This window comes from Muntiacus reevesi, chromosome 1 (assembly GCF_963930625.1).
Source record: "Muntiacus reevesi chromosome 1, mMunRee1.1, whole genome shotgun sequence".
Taxonomy (NCBI): Eukaryota; Metazoa; Chordata; class Mammalia; order Artiodactyla; family Cervidae; genus Muntiacus; species Muntiacus reevesi.
This window is the reverse complement of record NC_089249.1, coordinates 189,023,634-189,045,478: the sequence shown is the minus strand read 5'-3', so window position 1 is coordinate 189,045,478 and position 21,845 is coordinate 189,023,634. Positions and strand designations below refer to the sequence as shown.

Here is a 21,845-nt window from a genome sequence, read left to right as displayed (position 1 = left end):
TGTAATGTTATAAACTGATATCACTTCATTACAAAAAGAATGCAGAAATAATACACAAATTCTAGTTGATAAGACTCTCAAGGACATGTAAGCAAGGAGATCCATATTTATATGCTCATTTTATATCTGATATTTAAGAAAATTAAAAAAAATGCAAAAACAGGGAGTGAGAGTAGAGACCTACACATCAATGGAGAAAAAGATCTAGAATGCTCAGGTGGTTCCTGGAGGATTGTAATGAGAAATCTTTTTTTTTGTTGTTGTTCTGGCAGCATTCCAACCCTAGTTATATCCTTTTAAATCCCAGAATACCTAATAAAGTAGGGGGAAAACACACATTGCTTTTTTCTCCAGAGAAACAGATAATATGTTATGGCTTTTACTGATTAAACATTCCATTAGATAAAAGGTATTAGGAAACAAACTTACAGTTTATAACAGAAAATATACAAGGTAAAACAGTGATGGAATATTTTTTCAAGTTCAAAAGGTGAGCTATTTAAAAAAAAAACTATTGCATGCAAAACTTTGGGCATCAGAAAACTAAGTTTTGAATCTTAGATCTACCACATATTATTCATAGTTGTTTAGCATGGGGAGCCAACTGAAACACTGTAAATGCTAATATTCTCTTTTTAAATAGTAAGGGGAGTTGTATCCACTGTCCAGAGATGCTTGACAGATTAATTCAATGTATGTAAAAAGCTTAGAATAGTTCCTTTCTGTTAAAAGATTAACGGTTATCACTGTTGATGAGATGTGGCTGATTTTTGTTTCTTCTGTGTTTGAAAAGTCACTGTTGCTTCCCCACCTCTAGATAATGAAATAGTTGTAAAGTAAAGCCTGTTAGCTTAACCCTTTTTCATATTAAGTACAATTTGTTTTTCATATGAATATCCAACAAGAGGGAAATCTGTGAATTCTTTGTCTCAGGAACTGATGTTGCAAAATATTATCCACCTCCCTTAGTCTGAGGGTTTCTAATAAACATTCTCAAATGTGAAAATATGTGCACATGATACATGCACAAACATGAAAATATTTGTGAAAGATGCAACCAACAAAGGGTTCATCTCTAAAATTTGAAAACAACTGTGTAACTCAATATCATAAAACAATAACCCAATAAAAAAATGAGTCTTTCTAAAAAAACACACAAATTTGCTCAAATACAACCCATCTTAAATGTTAAAAAAAAGTGGCTTCAGCTCTCTGCATAAGCCTCCAAACATAATATTCTAACTTATTATGCCTGTTAACTGTAAATCTCCTCAGTTATGTTCTAATTTTAGTAGAACCACTTTATGCCTCTTTTTCTTTCTTCATTCTCATTAATCTGAATTTCCTTTCCCTTTTTTCCCCATCAATTAGCTGACTGATCCTTGTATATCTGAGTTCAAAAGACACTTCTCTTTTCAATATATTAAATAAATTAATTATAGCCTAATTAGTCAGCCTATTACAGAAACATAACAGTCTCTTGATTCTGGGCTAGGGTGTTCTGAGGCTCAGTGACCTTAGGTAAAAGTTCTCAGGTTCATTGTCCTCTGGACTTTTCCTCATATACCAACTGAACTGTCAGACTTACCTGGCTCTAAGAGGAAATTCTCTGTGTGGAAGTCTGAATTACTCCCTGGAGGATTGATGATGGAGACAGAAGCTCTGCTCCCAGATTAGGCCAGAAGGAAGGAGTCCAACTTTGCTTCCTGAGCTATGATAAGGATTCCAAAGGCACCATCCAAGTCTTGCCCGGCACCTGGGATGCTAACACTGAGGGACATAGATGAGATAGTTACAGTTCCCTAGACTGTTCTTAGGCACTGTTTCCATTGTTATCCCAACTGAGCTCATATTTCCCTGTCTGAATACAAAGAAGAAAATGATTCCTATTGAGTCTTTGTATCCTAGAGACCAGATTAGAGTCCAGTCAGGTGAATTCAGTCTTTATTTCTCCAATTCCATGAACTCTTCTGCCTTCCAAAGATCTTATCTGCTTATACTTTTTCCCACACTTGAGTTAATATTTTCCCCAAATCTGAGACTGATAACCTGAGTTGTCTAGGTCCCATGGACCTCCAAAGTACTGCCTTGTGATAGGGAATGCCTCTCAATGTCTTTAGAAAATTATTGTTCCTCTCTTCAACTTGGGAAAGAGATGTATTTCTTTCCTATAAAATCATGGATGCTTTAATTTTGGCTTCATGGTGTTTTGACCAGAACTTCTCCAGCATCAAAGTGTATTTGAATCACTAAGGGATCTTCTTATTTAAATAGAGATTCTAATTTGGGAGAACTAGGGTGGCTCAGAGATTCTGCATTTGTATCAAACTCCCAGATGTTGTTGATGCCAGGATCTGGCATCATGAGGAATCTAACAGCTTGGAACAATTCCAAACCATACCATCTCTCTGAAAAGAAATACATTACGTTTTGGGCTTCCCAGGTGGCACTAGTGGAACAGAACCCAGCTGCCAAGTAGGAGACATAAGAGAAATGGGTTGAATCCCTGAGTTGGGATAATTCCCCTGGAGTGTGTGAAGGTGTGAAGTTGCTCAGTCGTGTCCGACTCTCTGCAACCCCATGGACTGTAACCTACCAGGTTCCTCCATCCATGGGATTTTCCAGGCAAGAGTACTGGAGTGGGTTGCCATTTCCTCCTCCAGGAGATCTTCCAGACCCAGGGATTGAACCCGGGTCTCCTGCATTATAGGCAGACGCTTTACCGTCTGAGCCACCAGGAAAGCCCCTGGAGTAGGGCATGGCAATCCACTTCAGTACTCTTGCCTGGAGAATTCCATGAACAGAATTTTCTGGGCTACAGTCTATGAGGTCTCACAGATTGGACACGACTGAAGTGACCTAGCACACACACACACACACACACACACTATGTCTTACATTTTATTTTAGGGTGGTTGATAATGCAACACACTAAAATTGCAGTAATCAAAATGAATGATGTGGGCAATGATAATCTGCTGCTGCTGCTGCTGCTAAGTCACTTCAGTTGTGTCCAACTCTGTGCAATCCCACAAACGGCAGCCCACCAGGCTCCCCCGTCCTCGGGATTCTCCAGGCAAGAACACTGGAATGGGTTGCCATTTCCTTCTCCAATGCATGAAAGGAAAATTTAAAGTGAAGTCACTCAGTCATGTTCAACTCTTCGCGACCCCATGGACTGCAGCCTACCAGGCTCCTCCGTCCATGAGAGGAGTACTCTTTCCAGGCAAGAGTACTGGAGTGGATTGCCATTGCTTTCTCCAATGATAATCTACTGCTTCTTTAAGAGAATATTGAGATATAGTTGATTTGCAATGTTGTGTTAGCTTTGGGTGTACAAGAAGGTAAGTCAGTTATACATATACATAATTCACTCTTTCTTGGATTATTTTCCCTGTTTGATCATATTCTGACATATGGGGACAGTATTTCTGATTATTTTGTTACTCAAGTTTTTTTTTTTTTTTTTTTTTTAATTTTTCTTCATAGAAATGTATCAGCTTGAGTCTGGTGTCTTAGACCACTTGGATACCGTGACAGAACTGTGTTAAAAATTGACTTCATTGATGTTCCAAGGAGAGCTTGCAAGGACATACATATTTGTACACAAAAACTGTTGACTCTGAACCTTATAAGTAGACAGAAATTTATTTATTTATTTATTTATTTATAACAATGGGAAAAATCATAGTTGTAGGCATTGCTGCAAGTTTTCAAGCAGGAATAGTAAGATAGTTCAATAAGAAAATAAAAAACAGTTTCATCAGTCTTTCACCTTAATGAATAAATTGCCCTTTGCATTGAAACCAGTATTCCACACTATTTAAAATTTTTATTTTATAATTTAAAAGCATATTTTAAATTTACTTTTTTATTGAAGGATGATTGCTTTACAGAATTTTGTTGTTTTCTGTCAAACCTCAACATGAATCAGTCATAGGTATACATGTATCCCCTCCGTTTTGAACCTCCCTCCCATCTCCCTCCCCATCCCACCCATCTAGGTTGATGCAGATCCCCTGTTTGAGTTTCCTGAGCCATACAGCAAATTCCCATTGGCTCTCTATTTTACGTGTGATAGTGTAAGTTTCATGTTACTCTTTCCATACATCTCAGCCTCTCCTCCCCCTCCCCATGTCTATAAGTCTATTCTCTATGTCTGTTTCTCCATTGCTGCCCTACAAATAAATCCTTCAGTACCATCTTTCTATATTCTATATTCAGTTAGAATATGATGTTTATGTTTCTCTTTCTGACTCACTTCACTCTGTATAATAGGTTCTAGGTTCATCCACCTCATTAGAACCGACTCAAATGCATTCCATTTTATATCCAAGCAGGAATAAATGAAAAAGAAATGAAAGAAACAATAATAAAGATTAATAAAACTAAAATGTTGTTCTTTAAGAAGATAAACAAAATTGATAAGCCTTTAGCAGGACTCATTAAAAACATATTTTAATCTTTAATTAATTTTCTAGACAGAAAATTATAACTGAATCTGAAATATTGACCCTGAAACATGTATTTTCATTTGCAATGTGTAAATTTCATTCATTCATAAACGTGATATTGCTGGATATTGTGAATGTCTCTAGTTGATTTCCAGCATATAGTCTAGGAGAGGAACTGCCGGTTTACTAGTCTATGAAATTCTTGTATACTCCCTGCTCAGTAGTCTGTGCTTCCTATGTGTGCGTGTGTGCCAAGACACTTCAGTCGTGTCTGATTCTTTGCAACCCTATGGATTCTAGCCACCAGGCTCCTCTGTCCATGGGGATTCTTCAGACAAGAATACTGGAGTGAGTTGCCATGTGCTCCTCCAGGGGATATTCCTGATCCAGGGATCAAACCCAGGTCTCTTCTGTCTCCTGCATTGGGCAGGCAGGCTCTTTACCACTAGCACCACCTATATATTATGCTAATACCTCTATTCCTTACTGTCTTTACCTATGGGTAAGGTGGTATTCATTACTTTAATGGGTATATGTACAGTTTGAGAATGAATGCCATGCATAATATTATAACATTTACATTATTATATTCAATATCATCTCTGACTTGAAGGTCATACTAAGTCAATTCCTTGTGGCTAGCTGGTAAAGAATCTGCCTGCAATGTGGGATACCTGGGTTCAATCCCTGGGTTGGGAAGATCCCCTGAAGAAGGGAAAGGCTATCCACTCCAGTATTCTGGCCTGGAAAATCCCATGGAGTTCATAGTCCACGGGGTTGCAAAGAGTCAGACACAACTGAGCAACTTTCATTTCACTCACTGCTTCTGTATAGACTATAAGGGCAGATGTATATTTAATAATCAATTTTGCCAGTGACTTTGGCAGACAGTGTGGACAAGAGAACAAAATCCTAATTAGGAGAATAAAATCCAATGACCTGTTATGAAACACATAATTATATAAAGGTCTACAGCATCAAGAACACCAGTTCAGGAAATGATATAGAAAGGGATGATGGACATAGAAGTGAAAAACTGTACTCTCGGGTTTTTGCTCTTCTATAATATTATAAATATGACCTAGTTTCCAAATGTAGTTTTTTTAATAAAACAATTGACACAGTAAACTAGGGTGATATCTGTCATTTGAGAAGACATGGTTCTTAATAAAGGACGGAAAGAGTATGGCCCTAAAAGAAGCAGAAGATATTAAGAAGAGGTGGCAAGAATACACAGAAGAACTATACAAAAAAATCCTAATGACCCAGATAACCACAATGGTGTGATCACTCACCTAGAGCCAGACATCCTGGAAGGTGAAGTCAAATGGGCCTTAACAAAGCTAGTGGAGGTGATGGAATTACAGTTGAGCTATTTCAAATCCTAAAAGACGATCCTGTGAAAGTGCTGCACTCATTATGCCAGCAAATTTGGAAAACTCAGCAGTGGCCACAGGACTGGAAAAGGTCAGTTTTCACTCCAATCCCAAAGAAAGTCAATGCCAAACAATGCTCAAACTACCACACAACTGTGTTCATCTCACATACTAGCAAAGTAATGCTCAAAATTCTCCAAGCTGAGTTTCAACAGTATGTGAACCATGAAATTCCAAATGTTCAAGCTGGATTTAGAAAAGGCAGAGGAACCAGAGATCAAATTGCCAGCATCTGTTTGATCACAGAAAAAGCAAGAGAGTTCACAAAAACATCTACTTCTGCTTTATTGACTGTGTGTATTGCAACAAACTGTGGAAAATTCTTAAAGATGTGGGAATACTGTATCAGCTGCCCTGCCTCCTGAGAAATCTGTATGCAAGACAGGAAGTAACAGTTGGAACCGGACATGGAACAACAGACTGGTTCCAAATTGGGAAAGTAGTACATTACAGCTTTATATTGTCACCTGCTTATTTAAATTGTGTGCAAAGTACATCATGCAAAATACCAGCTGGATGAAGCACAAACTGGAATTATAATTGCTGGGAGAAATAACAATAACCTCAGATGTGCAGATGACACCACTCTTATGGCAGAAAGTGAAGAGAAGCTAAAGAGACTCTTGATGAAAGTGAAAGAAAAAAGTGAAAAATCTGGCTTAAAACTCAACATTCAAAAAACTAAGATCATGGCAAATAGATGGGGAAACAATGAAAACACTGAGAGACTTTATTTTCTTGGGCTCCAAAATCACTGAAGATGGTGACTGCAGCCAAGGAATTAAAAGATGTTTGCTCCTTGGAAGAAAAGGTATGGCCAACCCAGACAGCATATTAAAAAGCTGAGATAGTACTTTGTTGACAAAGGCCTGTGGTTTTCCACTAGTTAGGTATGGATGTGAGAGTTGGACCATAAAGAAAGCTGAGTGCTGAAGAATTGATGCTTTTGGATTCTGGTGTTGGAGAAGAATCTTGAGGGTCATTTGGACTGCAAGGAGATCAACTCAGCCAGTCCTAAAGAAATCAGTCCTGAATACTCATTGGAAAGACTGATGCTAAAGTTGAAACTCCAATTCATTGGTCACCTGATGCATTGGAAAAGACCCTGATGCTGGGAAAAATTGAAGGCAGGAGGAGAAGGGGCAAAAGAGAATGAGATGGTTGGATGGCATCACGGGACCCAATGAACATGAATTTGAACAAGCTCCAGAAGTTGGTGATGGCCAGGGAAGCCTGGTGTGCTGCAGCCCATGGGGTCTCAAAGAGACTGAGCTGAACTGATTCTTAGTAAATTAAGTCAGTTTCTTGCAATGCATAGGATTTTTCAACTTTTTCATATCAAAGTTTGAGAAAAAGGTAAGGAAACATGTCGGGAGACGCCGGGATGCACCCAATCCATGACAAGTTCGTGGAATGAGAGAGGAACCTGCAAGGCAGTTCTTCCCCTCGGGGTTGTCCTGGGGACAAGGTCATGGGATGAGAAAGGAAATTGCAAGGCAGCTCTTCCCCTTGGGGTAGTCCCAGGGGCTCGGTATGTCCCTTTCATCTTTCTGTCTTACTGTTGTTGGACTTTCTTTTATTTATTTATTTATTTTTTCAGTGGGTTTTGTCATACATTGATATGAATCAGCCATTAGTTACACGTATTCCCCATCCCGATCCCCCCTCCCACCTCCCTCTCCACCCGATTCCTCTGGGTCTTCCCAGTGCACCAGGCCAGAGCACTTGACTCATGCATCCCACCTGGGCTGGTGATCTGTTTCACCATAGATAATATACATGCTGTTCTCTCGAAACATCCCATGCTCACCTTCTCCCACAGAGTTCAAAAGTCTGTTCTGTACTTCTGTGTCTCTTTTTCTGTTTTGCATATAAGGTTATTGTTACCATCTTTCTAAATTCCATATATATGTGTTAGTATGCTGTAATGTTCTTTATCTTTCTGGCTTACTTCACTCTGTATAATGGGCTCCAGTTTCATCCATCTCATTAGAACTCATTCAAATGAATTCTTTTTAATGGCTGAGTAATATTCCATGGTGTATATGTACCACAGCTTCCTTATCCATTCATCTGCTGATGGACATCTAGGTTGCTTCCATGTCCTGGCTATTATAAACAGTGCTGCGATGAACATTGGGGTGCACGTGTCTCTTTCAGATCTGGTTTCCTCAGTGTGTATGCCCAGAAGTGGGATTGCTGGGTCATATGGCAGTTCTATTTCCAGTTTTTAAGAAATCTCCACACTGTTTTCCATAGTGGCTGTACTAGTTTGCATTCCCACCAACAGTGTAAGAGGGTTCCCTTTTCTCCACACCCTCTCCAGCATTTAATGCTTGTAGACTTTGGATAGCAGCCATCCTGACTGGCGTGTAATGGTACCTCATTGTGGTTTTGATTTGCATTTCTCTGATAATGAGTGATGTTGAGCACCTTTTCATGTGTTTGTTAGCCATCTGTATGTCTTCTTTGGAGAAATGTCTGTTTAGTTCTTTGGCCCATTTTTTGATTGTGTCATTTATTTTTCTGGAATTGAGCTTCACAAGTTGCTTGTATATTTTTGAGATTAATCCTTTGTCTGTTTCCTCATTTGCGATTATTTTCTCCCAATCTGAGGGCTGTCTTTTCACCTTACTTATAGTTTCCTTTGTTGTGCAAAAGCTTTTAAGTTTTATTAGGTCCCATTTGTTTATTTTTGCTTTTATTTCCAATATTCTGGGCGGTGGGTCATAGAAGATCTTGCTGTGATTTATGTCGGAGAGTGTTTTGCCTGTGTTCTCCCCTAGGAGTTTTATAGTTTTTGGTCTTACATTTAGATCTTTAATCCGTGATTAAAACTCTCCAGAAAGCAGGAATAGAAGGAATATATCTCAACATAATAAAAGCTATATATGACAAACCCACAGCAAGCATCACCCTCAATGGTGAAAAATTGAAAGCATTTCCTCTGAAATCAGGAACAAGACAAGGATGCCCACTCTCACCACGGCTACTCAACATAGTGTTGGAAGTTTTGGCCACAGCAATCAGAGCAGGAAAAGAAATAAAAGGAATCCAGATAGGAAAAGAAGAAGTGAAACTCTCGCTGTTTGCAGATGACATGATCCTCTACATAGAAAACCCTAAAGACTCTTCCAGAAAAGTACTAGAGCTAATCAATGAATACAGTAAAGTTGCAGGAGATAAAATTAACACCCAGAAATCCCTTGCATTTCTATATACTAACAATGAAAAAACAGAAAGAGAAATTTAGGAAACAATACCATTCACCATTGCAACAAAAGAATAAAATACTTAGGAGTATATCTACCTAAAGAAACAAAAGACCTATACATAGAAAACTATAAAACACTGACGAGAGAAATCAAAGAGAACACAAACAGATGGAGAAACATACTGTGTTCATGGATTGGAAGAATCAATATTGTCAAAATGGTTATTTTACCCAAAGCAATCTATAGATTCAATGCAATCCCTATCAAGCTACCAACGGTATTTTTCACAGAACTAGAACAAATAATCTCACAATTTGTATGGAAATACAAAAAACCTCGAATAGTCAAAGTAATCTTGAGAAAGAAGAATGGAACTGGAGGAATCAACCTGCCTGACTTCAGACTATACTACAAAGCCACAGTCATCAAGACAGTATGGCACTGGCACAAAGACAGAAATATAGATCAATGGAACAGAATAGAAAGCCCAGAGATAAATCCACGTACCTATGGACAGCTTATCTTTGACAAAGGAGGCAAGGATATACAATGGAAAAAAGACAACCTCTTTAGCAAGTGGTGCTGGGAAAACTGGTCAACCACTTGTAAAAGAATGAAACTAGAACACTTTCTAACACCATACAAAAAATAAACTCAAAATGTTGTTGGATTTTCAATTAATTTTTGGAAATGTAATATATAGTAATGAGGCCTCCCTGGAGAAATCCAAACCTATTTAGAAATGTTCATGATTGCTCTGGCTCAGGATATGACCATAAACATCAAGTCAAAAAGGGAAAGGCCACAGGCATAGTTTGGCTGCTTGCTTAAAAGATTATAATGTTCTAGAATAGAAAACAGTAGAGGCATTTAGATTTAGAAGTAGATGTACTGCTTCAGTTTACTTGCTCCTTGGTTGAGAGGGTTTTTATTATTGCTATTTCCTTGCTGCTATTTGTCCATTATTTCCCTTCCTTTAAATAACATGGAATATTATGGGTATTTTTGTAGAGTTAGGAAATATGTTACATAGGATTTCAATAGAAGATTTATATTAACCAGCTTCACTGCCATTACCTCACTATTAATAGGGGTGTTTTGCTGCTTTAGAGGTGCTTTGCTGCTTCATAGTTATTCATTGTAGACTGAGGTTTTGTGGTTTCAGGTAAAGAAAAATATCAGGGTTTTCACATGGTACTATTCTCAGAAATGTTTTTTTTTTTTTTTTTTTTTTTTCTGTAAACCTTTCCCATGTATTGTTTTATTACCCAAAGATTTCATACTATATCTGGAATCTATGGAACATTGTTTTTATTAGAATGAAAATATTAGGTCATTGAGGCAAGAATACTAATGTACAGGACATTCATGAAAAAAAAACCCTGTAATTGGAAATGTTCCAGATGAATGCATAGGGGAAAAACATGGGAAAGAAAAAAACAATTGCCAGAAGCACGAAACCAATATCTGATGTAATATGTGGTGATTTAAGGGGGAGGTAATGTTCATTCTATAAAAACTGAGCTGTCCTAAAAATAAAGGGAGAGAGCTTTCTCTTCCACGCAACCTTCTGTGTGTGTCTGTCTCCTTTCTCATGGACGCCACTCATCCCTTGGGTACTCCTGGATCTGCTGGGGCTGGACTCTAGCAGAAACAGAAAGAAAAAAAAAGAGAAGAAAGTCATTGCATATCTTCATTAATAAACGAGGTAATTTCATTGTACCAGGTAGTTGAAAAAATAAAAATCCAGGAAATAAATAAAAGAGCAACTTTCACTTCCACAGTCTGATTAAAGAATCACAACAACTGACTCTGAGGCATTGAGCCCTGCAATGATGGGCATTTCTCCAGACCCAGAATTATTTTCCTTTTTAGACTCACCATCACAAAGAGTCTTTTCAGAGCCCCCTTTATGTCTTTATTTCTCAGACTGTAGATGAAGGGATTCAGCATGGGTGTGACCACTGTGTACATTACCGAAGCTGTTGCACTTGAGTGTGAGCTCTGGGTAGCAGCAGAGCTAAAGTACACTCCTAGGTTTGTAGAAAAAAATAAGGAGACAACTGAGAGGTGAGATGCACAGGTGGAAAACGCTTTATACTTCCCTTGAGTTGATGTGATTCTACGGATGGAGGCAATGATCTTTGAATAAGAGTAAAGGATACCAGTCAGGGCACCACTCCCTAGCAGGGCAGTTGTAAAATAAATCACCATGTAATTAAGAAAGTTGTCAGAACAGGCAAGTTGGGTCATCTGACTGAGGTCACAGAAAAAATGGGGAATTTCCACATTAGTGCAAAAGGAAAGCTGCAACACCATTAAGCTTTGTAACAAGGAATTCAGAATACACATGATCCAAGACACCAGAACCAGTAGTCCACAGATCTGGGGATTCATGATGATTGTATAGTGCAGTGGGTGACAGATGGCCACAAAGCGGTCGTAGGCCATCACAGTCAGGAGAAAGATGTCCAACACTGCAAAGAGGAGGAAAAAATAAATTTGTGTGATGCAGCCTTCATAGATTATAACTTTGCTCTGGGTCTGGATGTTCCATAACATCTTTGGGATAGTGGTAGAGATGAAACAGATGTCTACAAAGGACAGGTTAGAGAGGAAGAAATACATGGGGGTGTGAAGGTGGGAGTCTGAGAAGACAGTCAGGATGATGAGCAGGTTTCCAAACACGGTGATCAGGTACATGGAGAGGAAAAGTCCAAATATGAGCGGCTGTAGCTCTGGTTCCTCTGAGAATCCCAGGAGAATAAATTCTGAAATTTGTGTATCATTGCCTGGTTCCATGTGTTTGAAGTAACTACCAGGAAAGAAAAAAAGAATTACAAATATTCACACAAACTTGAATGCAACATATGAAGAAATTAATTTTAATATTCTGTGTGCAGATCTGATTTATCCCTGTGCCATCTCTGACTTGGAATTTTTGTTCCAATCAACTTTCCCACTAAGAAGTCATGTATTCTACAGTTTTAATGAAAAATTCTTCATGATTTCAGGAATGTAAATTGAGGTCTGACCATGATTCATTAATAGTTACAATCTAGGCAATTACTTCTAAGGTCATGAAGAGCAAAGGTACCTACAATTCCATGATGGAGAAAAATATGTAAGCCATTAATAACATTATACAATACTTACAGATGGCAATAAGTGTTATAAAGAAATCTAAAGTAGCTATAAAAGAGACAGTGAATAGTGCATTCAATTTGTCATGGGTATTTAGGCAAGACCTGAAAACAAGGTGACATTTGGTCAGTGACTTCATGTAAGAGGAGAGAAATGAAATACTGTATGTGGAAGTGTGTGCCTGGCAGAGGGGATGTCCAGGACTCAGATAAATAAATTCAGAAATGAAAGTGGAGATTTTACAACTGATACTAGAGAAATGCAAAGGATGATGAGAGACTTCTGTGAGCAATCATATGTCAAGGTGGATAATCTAGAAAACATAGAAAAATTTCTAAAACAATGCAACCTCCCAAGACTATCATTATAAAACAGAAAATGTGAAGAAGCAAATCACTAGTAAGGAGATTGAATCAATAATAAGTGACCTCCCAACAAACAGATATCTAGGATGAGATGACTTCACTGGTGAATTCTACCACACATTCAAAAAGGAATTATCAATCTTCAGAAAGTATTTGAAAACTAGAAGGGGAAGAGACTCTTACAAACTCATTTTATAAAGGCAGCACTACCCTTATACCAAAATCAGTCAAGGACTCTACAACCAAAGAAAATTACAGACCAATATCCCCAGTGCAAACATTCTCAACAAAACACTAGCAAAACTGAATAATGCATAAAAAAGATCATGTATCCTGATCAAGTGAACTTATTTCAGGCATGCAAGAATGGTTCAGTGTCTGTGATCAATCAATGTGATATACTACATTAACAAAATGAAGGATAAAACTTGTATAAACTTTTCAACAGATGCAGAAAAACTTCTTGACAAAACCCAAGCTATCTTTATGATTAAAAACTCTCAACAAATTGGATAAAGCAGGAACATAGCTCAACATAATAAAGGGCATGTATTACAATCCCAGAGATAACATTATATTCAATGAAGAAAAGCTGAAAGCTTTTCCTCTTTGAACAGGAACAAGACAAAAGTCAACTGTTTACTTTCCAGTTTCATTTAAAAAATAATTGATATACACCACTGTGTAAGTCCTTGGAATACAGCATGAAGGTTTAATTTGCATGTATTTTGAAATGATTACCACAATGGGTTAAGCTAACATCCATCTTCTCAAACAGATACAGTAAAAATAAAGCAAGAAATAAAATAAAAAGGAAAATAAAAGATTTCTCACCCCAGGAATGAACTGGGGTCTCCTGCACTGGCAGGCAGATTCTTTACCATCAGAGCCATGAGGTAAGCCCCTTCTAGTGATAAGAATTCTTCTATTTACTCTCCTAACAATTTTCCTATATGTTGTACAGCAAGTTAGGTTGTTGTTTAGTTGCTAAGTCATGTTCAACTCTTTTGTGACCCCATGGACTATAGCCCACCAAACTCCTCTGTCCATGGGATTTATCTGGCAAGAATACTAGAATGGGTTGCCATTTCCTCCTCCAGGGGATCTTCTTGACCCAGGGAGCAAACCCACGTCTCCAGCATTGGCAGGTGGATTCTTTACCACCGACCCATCAAGGAAGCCCAACATTAGCTATACTTATCATTTTTTACATTGCATCTACATCTAGTACTTACATCTGGAAGTTTCTGTCTTTGATAAATTTTTTTTCTATTTTCTTAAGCCTCAATACTCTGCTTCTGATAGACACGTCTGTTTTTTCTATGGTCTTTCTGTTTTTGTTTATTTAAAATTCAACATATAAGTGAGATCATATAGTATTTGATTTTTTTGTTGTTGTTTTACATCTTTCAGTTAGTATAATGCCTCCATGTTTCATTCATGCTGCCATAAGTCAGAGGATTTCTTCTGTGTGTCATTTTTTTATGGCTAAGTATTATTTCATTGTGTACATTCACCTTAACCTCTTTATCCATTCATCCATCCATTGAACCTTAGGTCATTTCCATATCTTGGCTTTTGTGAACAATGCTGCTATGACTATCAGTTGCAAATCTGTTGCATTTCTCTACATTAATCATGAACTATCAAAAATAGAAATTAGGAAATAGCACATTTTCCAACTGCTTCAAAAAGAATAAAATACCTAGGAATAATCAAGTAGGTGTAAGACCTGTACACTGAAAAGTATAAGACATTGGTGAAAGAAATTGAAGAAGACACAAATATATGGAAAGGTATACCCTACTCATAACTGAGATAATTAATATTGCTTTTTAAAATTAATTGATTTATTTTAATTGGAGACTAATTATTTCACAATATTGTGGTGGTTTCTGCCATACGTTGACATGAATCAGCCATGGATGTACATGTGTCCCCCATCCTGAACCCCTCTTCCACCTTCCTCCCCATCCCATCCCTCAGGGTTGTCCCAGTGCACCGGCTTTGAGTGCCCTGTTTCAGGCATCGAACTTGGACTGGTGATCTATTTCACATATGGTAATATGCATGTTTCAATGTTATTTTCTCAAACCATCCCATCCTTGCCTTCTCCCATGAGAATTACTGTTGTTTAGATGTCCATATTACCCAAAGAAACTTATAGATTCAATACAATTCCCATCAATGAATGAAAGAAAAAAAATAAGCTATGTCTTTTTAATTTAGCCATAAAAAATAATAAAATATTGCTATTTGTGATAGCATGGATGGACCTTGACTGTTTTATGTTAAATGGACTAAGAAAAATACTAATACTGTATAATCTCATGTGTGAATTCTGTGGTGTCCCGAGGACAAAAGAACAGGGAAACAAACAAACAAACAAACAAACAAGGAGGGCCTGGAATGCAGGAACAGTAAAGAAACAGACTCTTATTGTCCCTCCCTCCCCCATGTTGTAACTATTAAAGAATTTCAGGTCCTCCTGAGCAGTATAACCTGTCTCCCCTCCTACCCCATAGGGAGAAGGTATTTGCCTTACTCTTCCCCACCTCATCCAATCAGCAAATGACCTGTAAGACCCCTATCCCTCTCATTGTGTCCTTAATATAAAAATGGATTAAGGACCCCTGTTCAAAATTAGCTCTCCCTTGAGCTGGTCCACTGCTCTAGCAGCATCTCCCACTCTAATAATAACTTTATTCTCCACTCATTCTGCCTCATGTATGGAACTTCTTTTCCAACCCTCACACAGACTATTACAGTTTCTAAAATAACAACAACAAAAAACCCTAACTCTAACAAAAAATGAGCTCATAGAAAAGAGAAAAATTGGTAGTTGCCAGAGAAAGATGAATAAAATGGGTAAAAGAAGTAATAATATGCAAACTTCCAGTTATATACATTGTCATTGGGATGTAATGTATAGAATAGAATCTATAGTTTATTTAGTTGTATTTTGAGATTTTTATCTTTAATTTTTATTAGAGTATATTTGCTTTACAATGTTGTGTTAGTTTCTAATGTACTTCAAAGTGAATCAATTGTATTTATACATATATTTTTCTTTTTTGGATTTCCTTCCCATTTCTGTCACCACAGAGCAGTTAAAACTAATGCTATCACTTCACACCTGTCAGAATGAACATCATCAAAAAATCTACAAACAATAAATGCTGGAGAGGATGTGAAGAAAAGGGAAACTTCTTGCACTGTTGGTGGGAATGTAAGTTGTTTCAGCCACTATGAGAACAGTAAGGAATTTCCTTGAAAGTAAAAAAAAAAAAAAAAAAAAAAGAACTACCATATAACCCAGCAAGGGGCTTCCTCAGTGGCTCAGCTGTAAACAATCTGCCTGCAATGCAGGAGATGAATGAGATGTTCATTGGATTTCTGGGTTGGGGAGATCCCTTGGAGGAGTGCATGACAACCCACTCCAGTATTCTTGTCTGGAGAATCCCATGGACAGAGGAGACTTGCAGGCTACAGTCCATCGGGTCACAAAGAGTTGGACAAGACTGAAGTGAGTGAACAGGCACGCATGCAATATCCAGCAATCCCACTACTGGGGATACACCCAGAGAAAGCCTAATTCAAAAAGACACATGCACCTCAACTTTTATTGCAGCATTATCTAAAGTAGTCAAGTCATGGAAGTCATCTAAGTGTCCATCAACAGAAGAATGGATGAAGAAAATGTGGTACATATAATTAAGAACATTGGTGAGTTTCAAATTCATATCTTGCTTTTTTTGAACTGTCTAGAATTTCCTGGAATATTTCTAATCTATTGTGGGGTGAATCCATAGGTGTGGAATCCACAAATTCAGAAAACCAAATGAGCTAATGTAAGAGGGTAGGATATGCCAGAAAAATGTTTTCCATATTCTAAGATTGAGACCCATTAGTGTCGCAGACTAAAGTTTGTAATAATTAAATAGAATACAATCAAATTCTTAGGGATTATCATTCATAATCCCTGCAAAATTGCTTCATGGTTCTCTTTGTCCCGTTCTGTGTGAGTATGCGTGTATATGTATATGTTCATTTTTAAAACTTTTTGTGAGCAAGCATGCAGGATCACAAAATAAAGGCATGGATTTGATATACAGTCAAAAACATCTAGAATCCAATGCATTAAAGGCAAGAAATGTTTAAGAAGAGATGTTCTAATAATGAGGGGAAAGCAACATAAGTGAAGAGCCCAACAGAGGAGCCAGGTTGCAGAAAGAACAGGCGACAGTGTGGGTGCTGATGTCACTTCAGTCTCGAGGGGCCAAACCCTGACTGGACTTTTATTGCTACACTTGCTTCACCATGGAATCCACCTCATGCCTCTGGTCTTACTGAGATTTTTATACCTATCTGTGTTTATTTGACAGCAGTTTTTTGTTTTTTTGTTTTTTAAATCATGCAGCTGTGGATGTGCTGGCCTTTCTCTCATTTTTCTTTGTGGAATTCCTTTCTGTGTTATTATTTAGCTTTGGCTTTGGTCATTTTTGACACATCTGATGGGCATGCTCTAGACCTGATTCTGTTCCTAGTCTTAACATGCAGAGGCTTTGCCACACCATACTCCATAAAATACTACATAGGCTATCAAGTTTATCTTTTAACATGATTTATCTCTGAGGACAGTATATCATATCCATGCATTTATATTATGCGATAGGCCTTTTCCATTATGATTTAAGGTCCAAAGGAACAGAGACTTCATATTTTGTTCACTTTTGTGTTTATAAAATATGTGCATTTATATAGAAAGAATTAAAGAAATGAGAATTTTCAAAATAAAAAATATGGTAAGGAAAATAAAACCATGTGAAAACTAGTGGATTCAAACAATTGTATTAAATGGTATTTAATAAAAATCTAAGATTGACTTATGAAATAAGACATATAAAGTAAAAATGTAATCACATCCACATGGGTCTCTTAATTAAAGATTATATAAGAAATATAAAGACACAATTTTTGAAAAGTAGAAAGAGAAACTTTATATTAAGTTAAACTTTCTATGAATAAAAACATAAACAGATTCCAATATACTTAGCCAGTTGAATGCTAAAAATGTCTTCCACAAGAGGGAAGATGATTATTATTCTTAAAAACAAATCTAAATACAAAAGGCTAAAAAGCTACCATTAAGGAAATGCAGATGTGAAATAAGAACACAATGCATGTACGTGTCTGCTATTATTATCAAGGATGCAGAAAATTTTTCTCCATATAAAATGTAATTATATGTAAGGATGTGACATGATTAACCAATAGAACTGATCATGCAAAATATGTACACTTTCACACACTCCTCACATATATCTAAATATATATTTAAAATAATTGATGTCAAACAATAACTTAGTGGGAAAAAATCACTTTTTTCTGAAAACATGAAAAAAATATTAAAAAACTTGCAAGAGTGGGTGCTCAGTTATGTCTGACTCTCTGACACCTTATGGAGTATAACCCTGCAGGATCCTCTAGTCTATGAGATTTCCCAGGCAAAAATACTGTAGTGGTTTGTCATTTCCTCCTCCAGAGGATTTTCCCAAGCCAGGGATCAAAACGGAGTCTCCTGAATCTCCTGCATTGGCAGGAGGATTCTTTACCGCTGAGCCATTTAGACCCTTATACATAAACTGTGTTAATAACTTTCACAGTCAATTTGCAATAGAGAATATAAACCTGCCACTTGCTCAGTCATATCTGACTCTTTGCCACCATGGACTGTAGCCCCCCAAACTTCTCTGTCCATGGAATTCTCCAGACAAGAATACTGGAGTGGGTTGACACTTCCTTCTCCAGGGATCTTCCTGAACCAGGGATCGAACCCAAGTCTTCCGCATTGCAGGCAGATTCTTTACTGCCTGAGCCACCTGGGAAGACCCTGGTCCTGGGAAAGATTGAGAGCAGGAGGAGAAGGGGTGACAGAGGATAAGACAGTTATATAACATCGCCGACTTAATGGACTTGAGTTTGAGCAAACCCTGGGAAATAGTTAAGGACAGGGAAGCCTGGCATGCTGTAGTTCATGGGTCGCAAAGAGCTGTACATGACTTAGCAATCAAACAACAACAAAACTGCTGTTGGAAGGTAATGTCTACCTCCTTTGACCTGGACCCTCTTAGTGATTGCAGAACATGCTCAAATATACTGCAATATAGAAATTACTATGAAAAATTAGTATGAAAAAAATTATGAAATTATGAAAAAATTATGAAAAAATACTATGAAAATTAGTATGAAAAATACTATTTGCTGCATAGTCTTCCACATGTACTACTATACTTTCCTACTCCTCTGAAGAACAAATCTCACATATGTTTTAATTTTACAGGAACCATATTTTTGTCTTACTTACTTTACAATGTCATCATATTGAACCTCCATTCCTATCACTTCCTTGTCAGCTTGCGTTGAAGATTCAAACAGACACATCTTATTAGCATAGTAAATAAATCAATTATACTTCACTAGTTAATAAAGAATACAAACACGGTAAGCTCTCATTTCCGGGATAGACTGATTAGGTTCTCAGATGATTTAAGATAAAATTCCATTTTCTCTGAATCCTTCCTGGAGTACCTCCTGGGTTCTCAGACTTACCTAGACGGGGTCTCAGAGAGGGAGTTCTCTGGTTGAAATCTGAATTACTCTTTGAATTGCTGATGATGAGAACTGAAGCTCTGTCACCAGATAAGACAGCAGAGAGTAGTAGTAAAACATTGGCTCCTGGTCTAGACTTATGACTCCAAAGCACCTGTCATGTCCTGTCCAGCTTAAGGATACAAACACTAAGGGACCTCAGCATGGGAGATATTAATAGCCCTCTATACCTGCTCATTGGGGACATTTCCCTCCCATTATTCCAACTGCTAAGTACATTATTTCCCTGTGGGTCCCTGGAATAGCATCAGAAAGCACAGAAAGGCAATTTCTCCTAATGGCTCTCTGTTCCCTAGAGACCAGGCTAGATGTCAAGTGAATCCAGGCTTTTATTACACTTGTCCTCAATCTTTCCTGATTTTTGGAGATCTAACCTCAATCATGTTATCCCAACCCTGAATTAATATTTTCTCCAAAGTCTGACATTAAGGAACCTGTCAGGGCTAGGTACATTTGATCACTAAAAGGTTGCTATAGTCAGTACACAGCCTTGTTGTCCTCAGAAATTTGCTATTCCTCTCTTCAGCAAAGGGGAGAACTGAAATGCAATTGGGGCACCACAATCTCTGGCTTCTTAAAACACTTGTCCAAGAATTAGGGATTTCAAACTTCATCACAAGCTAAGAGCTGATATTTAACCCCTCACTATAAAATATTTTATTAATTGTAGATGTTATGTGTAGATATTTCAATACTATTTACCTGAGGTTGGCATCTCTTAGGCATTGTCCGAATTACCTTGTAGAAAACTTTATATTATGAGGTAGTATTACTATGAGCACCATTATGCATTGCAGAAATGTGTTTAAAGGAATTTAATGATATGCCTAACGGTTCAAACTGAATATAGAAAGGACCTTAATCAGAATTCTGCCAGGATGCACCCAACTTTCAAACTGTAGATTGATCAGCCCAAGATCATTTTGCCCCTGAGAATATTTGTCAATGTCTGAAGGAATGCTGCTAAATATCTGCAATTCTCAATACAAATTACCCCATTTCAACTGTCAGCATGAGCAGGTGAGAAAACCTCTTCTAGACCATCATTTCCCCAACTTCAGTGTGCATAGGTACCACCTATGGTTGTAGTTGTAATACAGATTCTGATTCATCAGGTCCTGGAGGGCCCAGATATTCAGATTGTGGACCACTCTGAGTAGCCAGCTTGTGGGCCTATGCAACTCAGGTGTGGGTAGTTTTAGCTATTCTGAATGAAAATTCATGTTTTCATGTTATTTTGAATGAATATTGTATTCACTCATTCCAGAGGCTGTTATAACTTCATTGTTCAACAAGACAGGCATACCACAACAAAGATAATGACAGGTTGATTCCACCAATGAATATAGATGCAAAAATGCTCAACAAAATCTTAAACCAAATTCAGAAATACGTTAAAAGAGTCACACACTAAGGCCAATTGAGATTTACCCCAGGGATGCAAGGATGGTTAAATCCCAATAGACTGATCAGTGTGATACTTCTAATTAGCATATGAAGAATAAAATTTGTAGTATCATCTGAATAGATACAAAAAAACCTTTTGACAAAATTCAATATATATTTATAATAAAAACTCTCAACAAAGTGGGTATAAAGGAAAATATCTCAACATTAAAAAAAGGCCATATATGACAAAACAATAGCCAACATTATGCTTACTTGTGAAAAATTAACAGTATTTCTCCTAAAATCAGGAACAAGGCAAAGATATCCACTTTTGACAATTTTATTCAACATAATATTAGAAGTCCTAGGCAGAGTAAACAAATAAGAAAGAGATATGAAAATAATCCAACTGGAAAGGAAGAACTGTTACTGTTTGCAATTGACATGTGTACATGCTCAATCACTAAGTCTTGTCTGATGCTTTTGCAACCCCATGGGCTGTAGCTCACTAGACTCCTCTATCCATGGGATTTTCCAGGTATGAATGTTGCAGTGGGTTTCCATTTCCTTCTCCTTAGGATCTTCCTGACCCAGGAGTCAAACTCATGTCGCCTGCATTGACAGGCAGATTTTTTTTTACCACTGAGCCACCATGGAAGCCTGATGCTGTATATAGAAAATCCTAAAGACACCACCAGTAATAACACGTGTTTTCAGTAAAGTTGCATAGTACCAAGCTAATATATAGAAATCTGTTAAGTTTCTATTTGTCAATAATGAACTATAAGAAAGATAAATTATGGGAAAATATAATTTACTCTCATATCAAAGAATAAGTAACTGAAGAGTAATTTAATAAAGGGGCAAAAAACTTGAACTTTGAAAACTGCAAAACTTTCATGAAAGAAACTGAAAATGACACAAAAAGCAGAAAGATATACAATGAAATAATTAATATTGTTAAAATGACCATACCACCCAAAGCAATCTCCAGACTCAATGGAATCCTTATCAAAATAACAAAGTCGCTTTCTTTTTTACAGAACTAGGAAAAATAATTCTAAAAATTGTATGGATAAAAACAATAGACTGAAAATGACCAAAGCAATCTTGAGAAAGAAGAATAAGCTGGAGTCGCCACACTCTCTAATATCAACATATATTACAAAG

The 21,845-nt window shown here is 37.3% G+C and overlaps 1 protein-coding gene and 1 non-coding gene across 2 annotated transcripts; both read right to left on the bottom strand.

Moving 5' to 3' along the window:
• Nucleotides 1-2,668: 2,668 nt before the first annotated feature.
• Nucleotides 2,669-2,741, bottom strand: TRNAY-AUA (transfer RNA tyrosine (anticodon AUA)). The gene has a single exon. It is a non-coding gene; the product is annotated as a tRNA-Tyr (tRNA).
• An 8,161-nt stretch (nucleotides 2,742-10,902) lies between these two features.
• LOC136156045 (olfactory receptor 7A5-like) lies at nucleotides 10,903-11,907 on the bottom strand. The gene is made up of 2 exons (XM_065918415.1): nucleotides 10,993-11,907; nucleotides 10,903-10,932 (listed from the first exon to the last, which is right to left on the bottom strand). The coding sequence occupies exons 1-2, from the start codon at nucleotides 11,905-11,907 to the stop codon at nucleotides 10,903-10,905; spliced, it is 945 nt and encodes a 314-aa protein (XP_065774487.1).
• Between the last annotated feature and the right edge of the window lie 9,938 nt (nucleotides 11,908-21,845).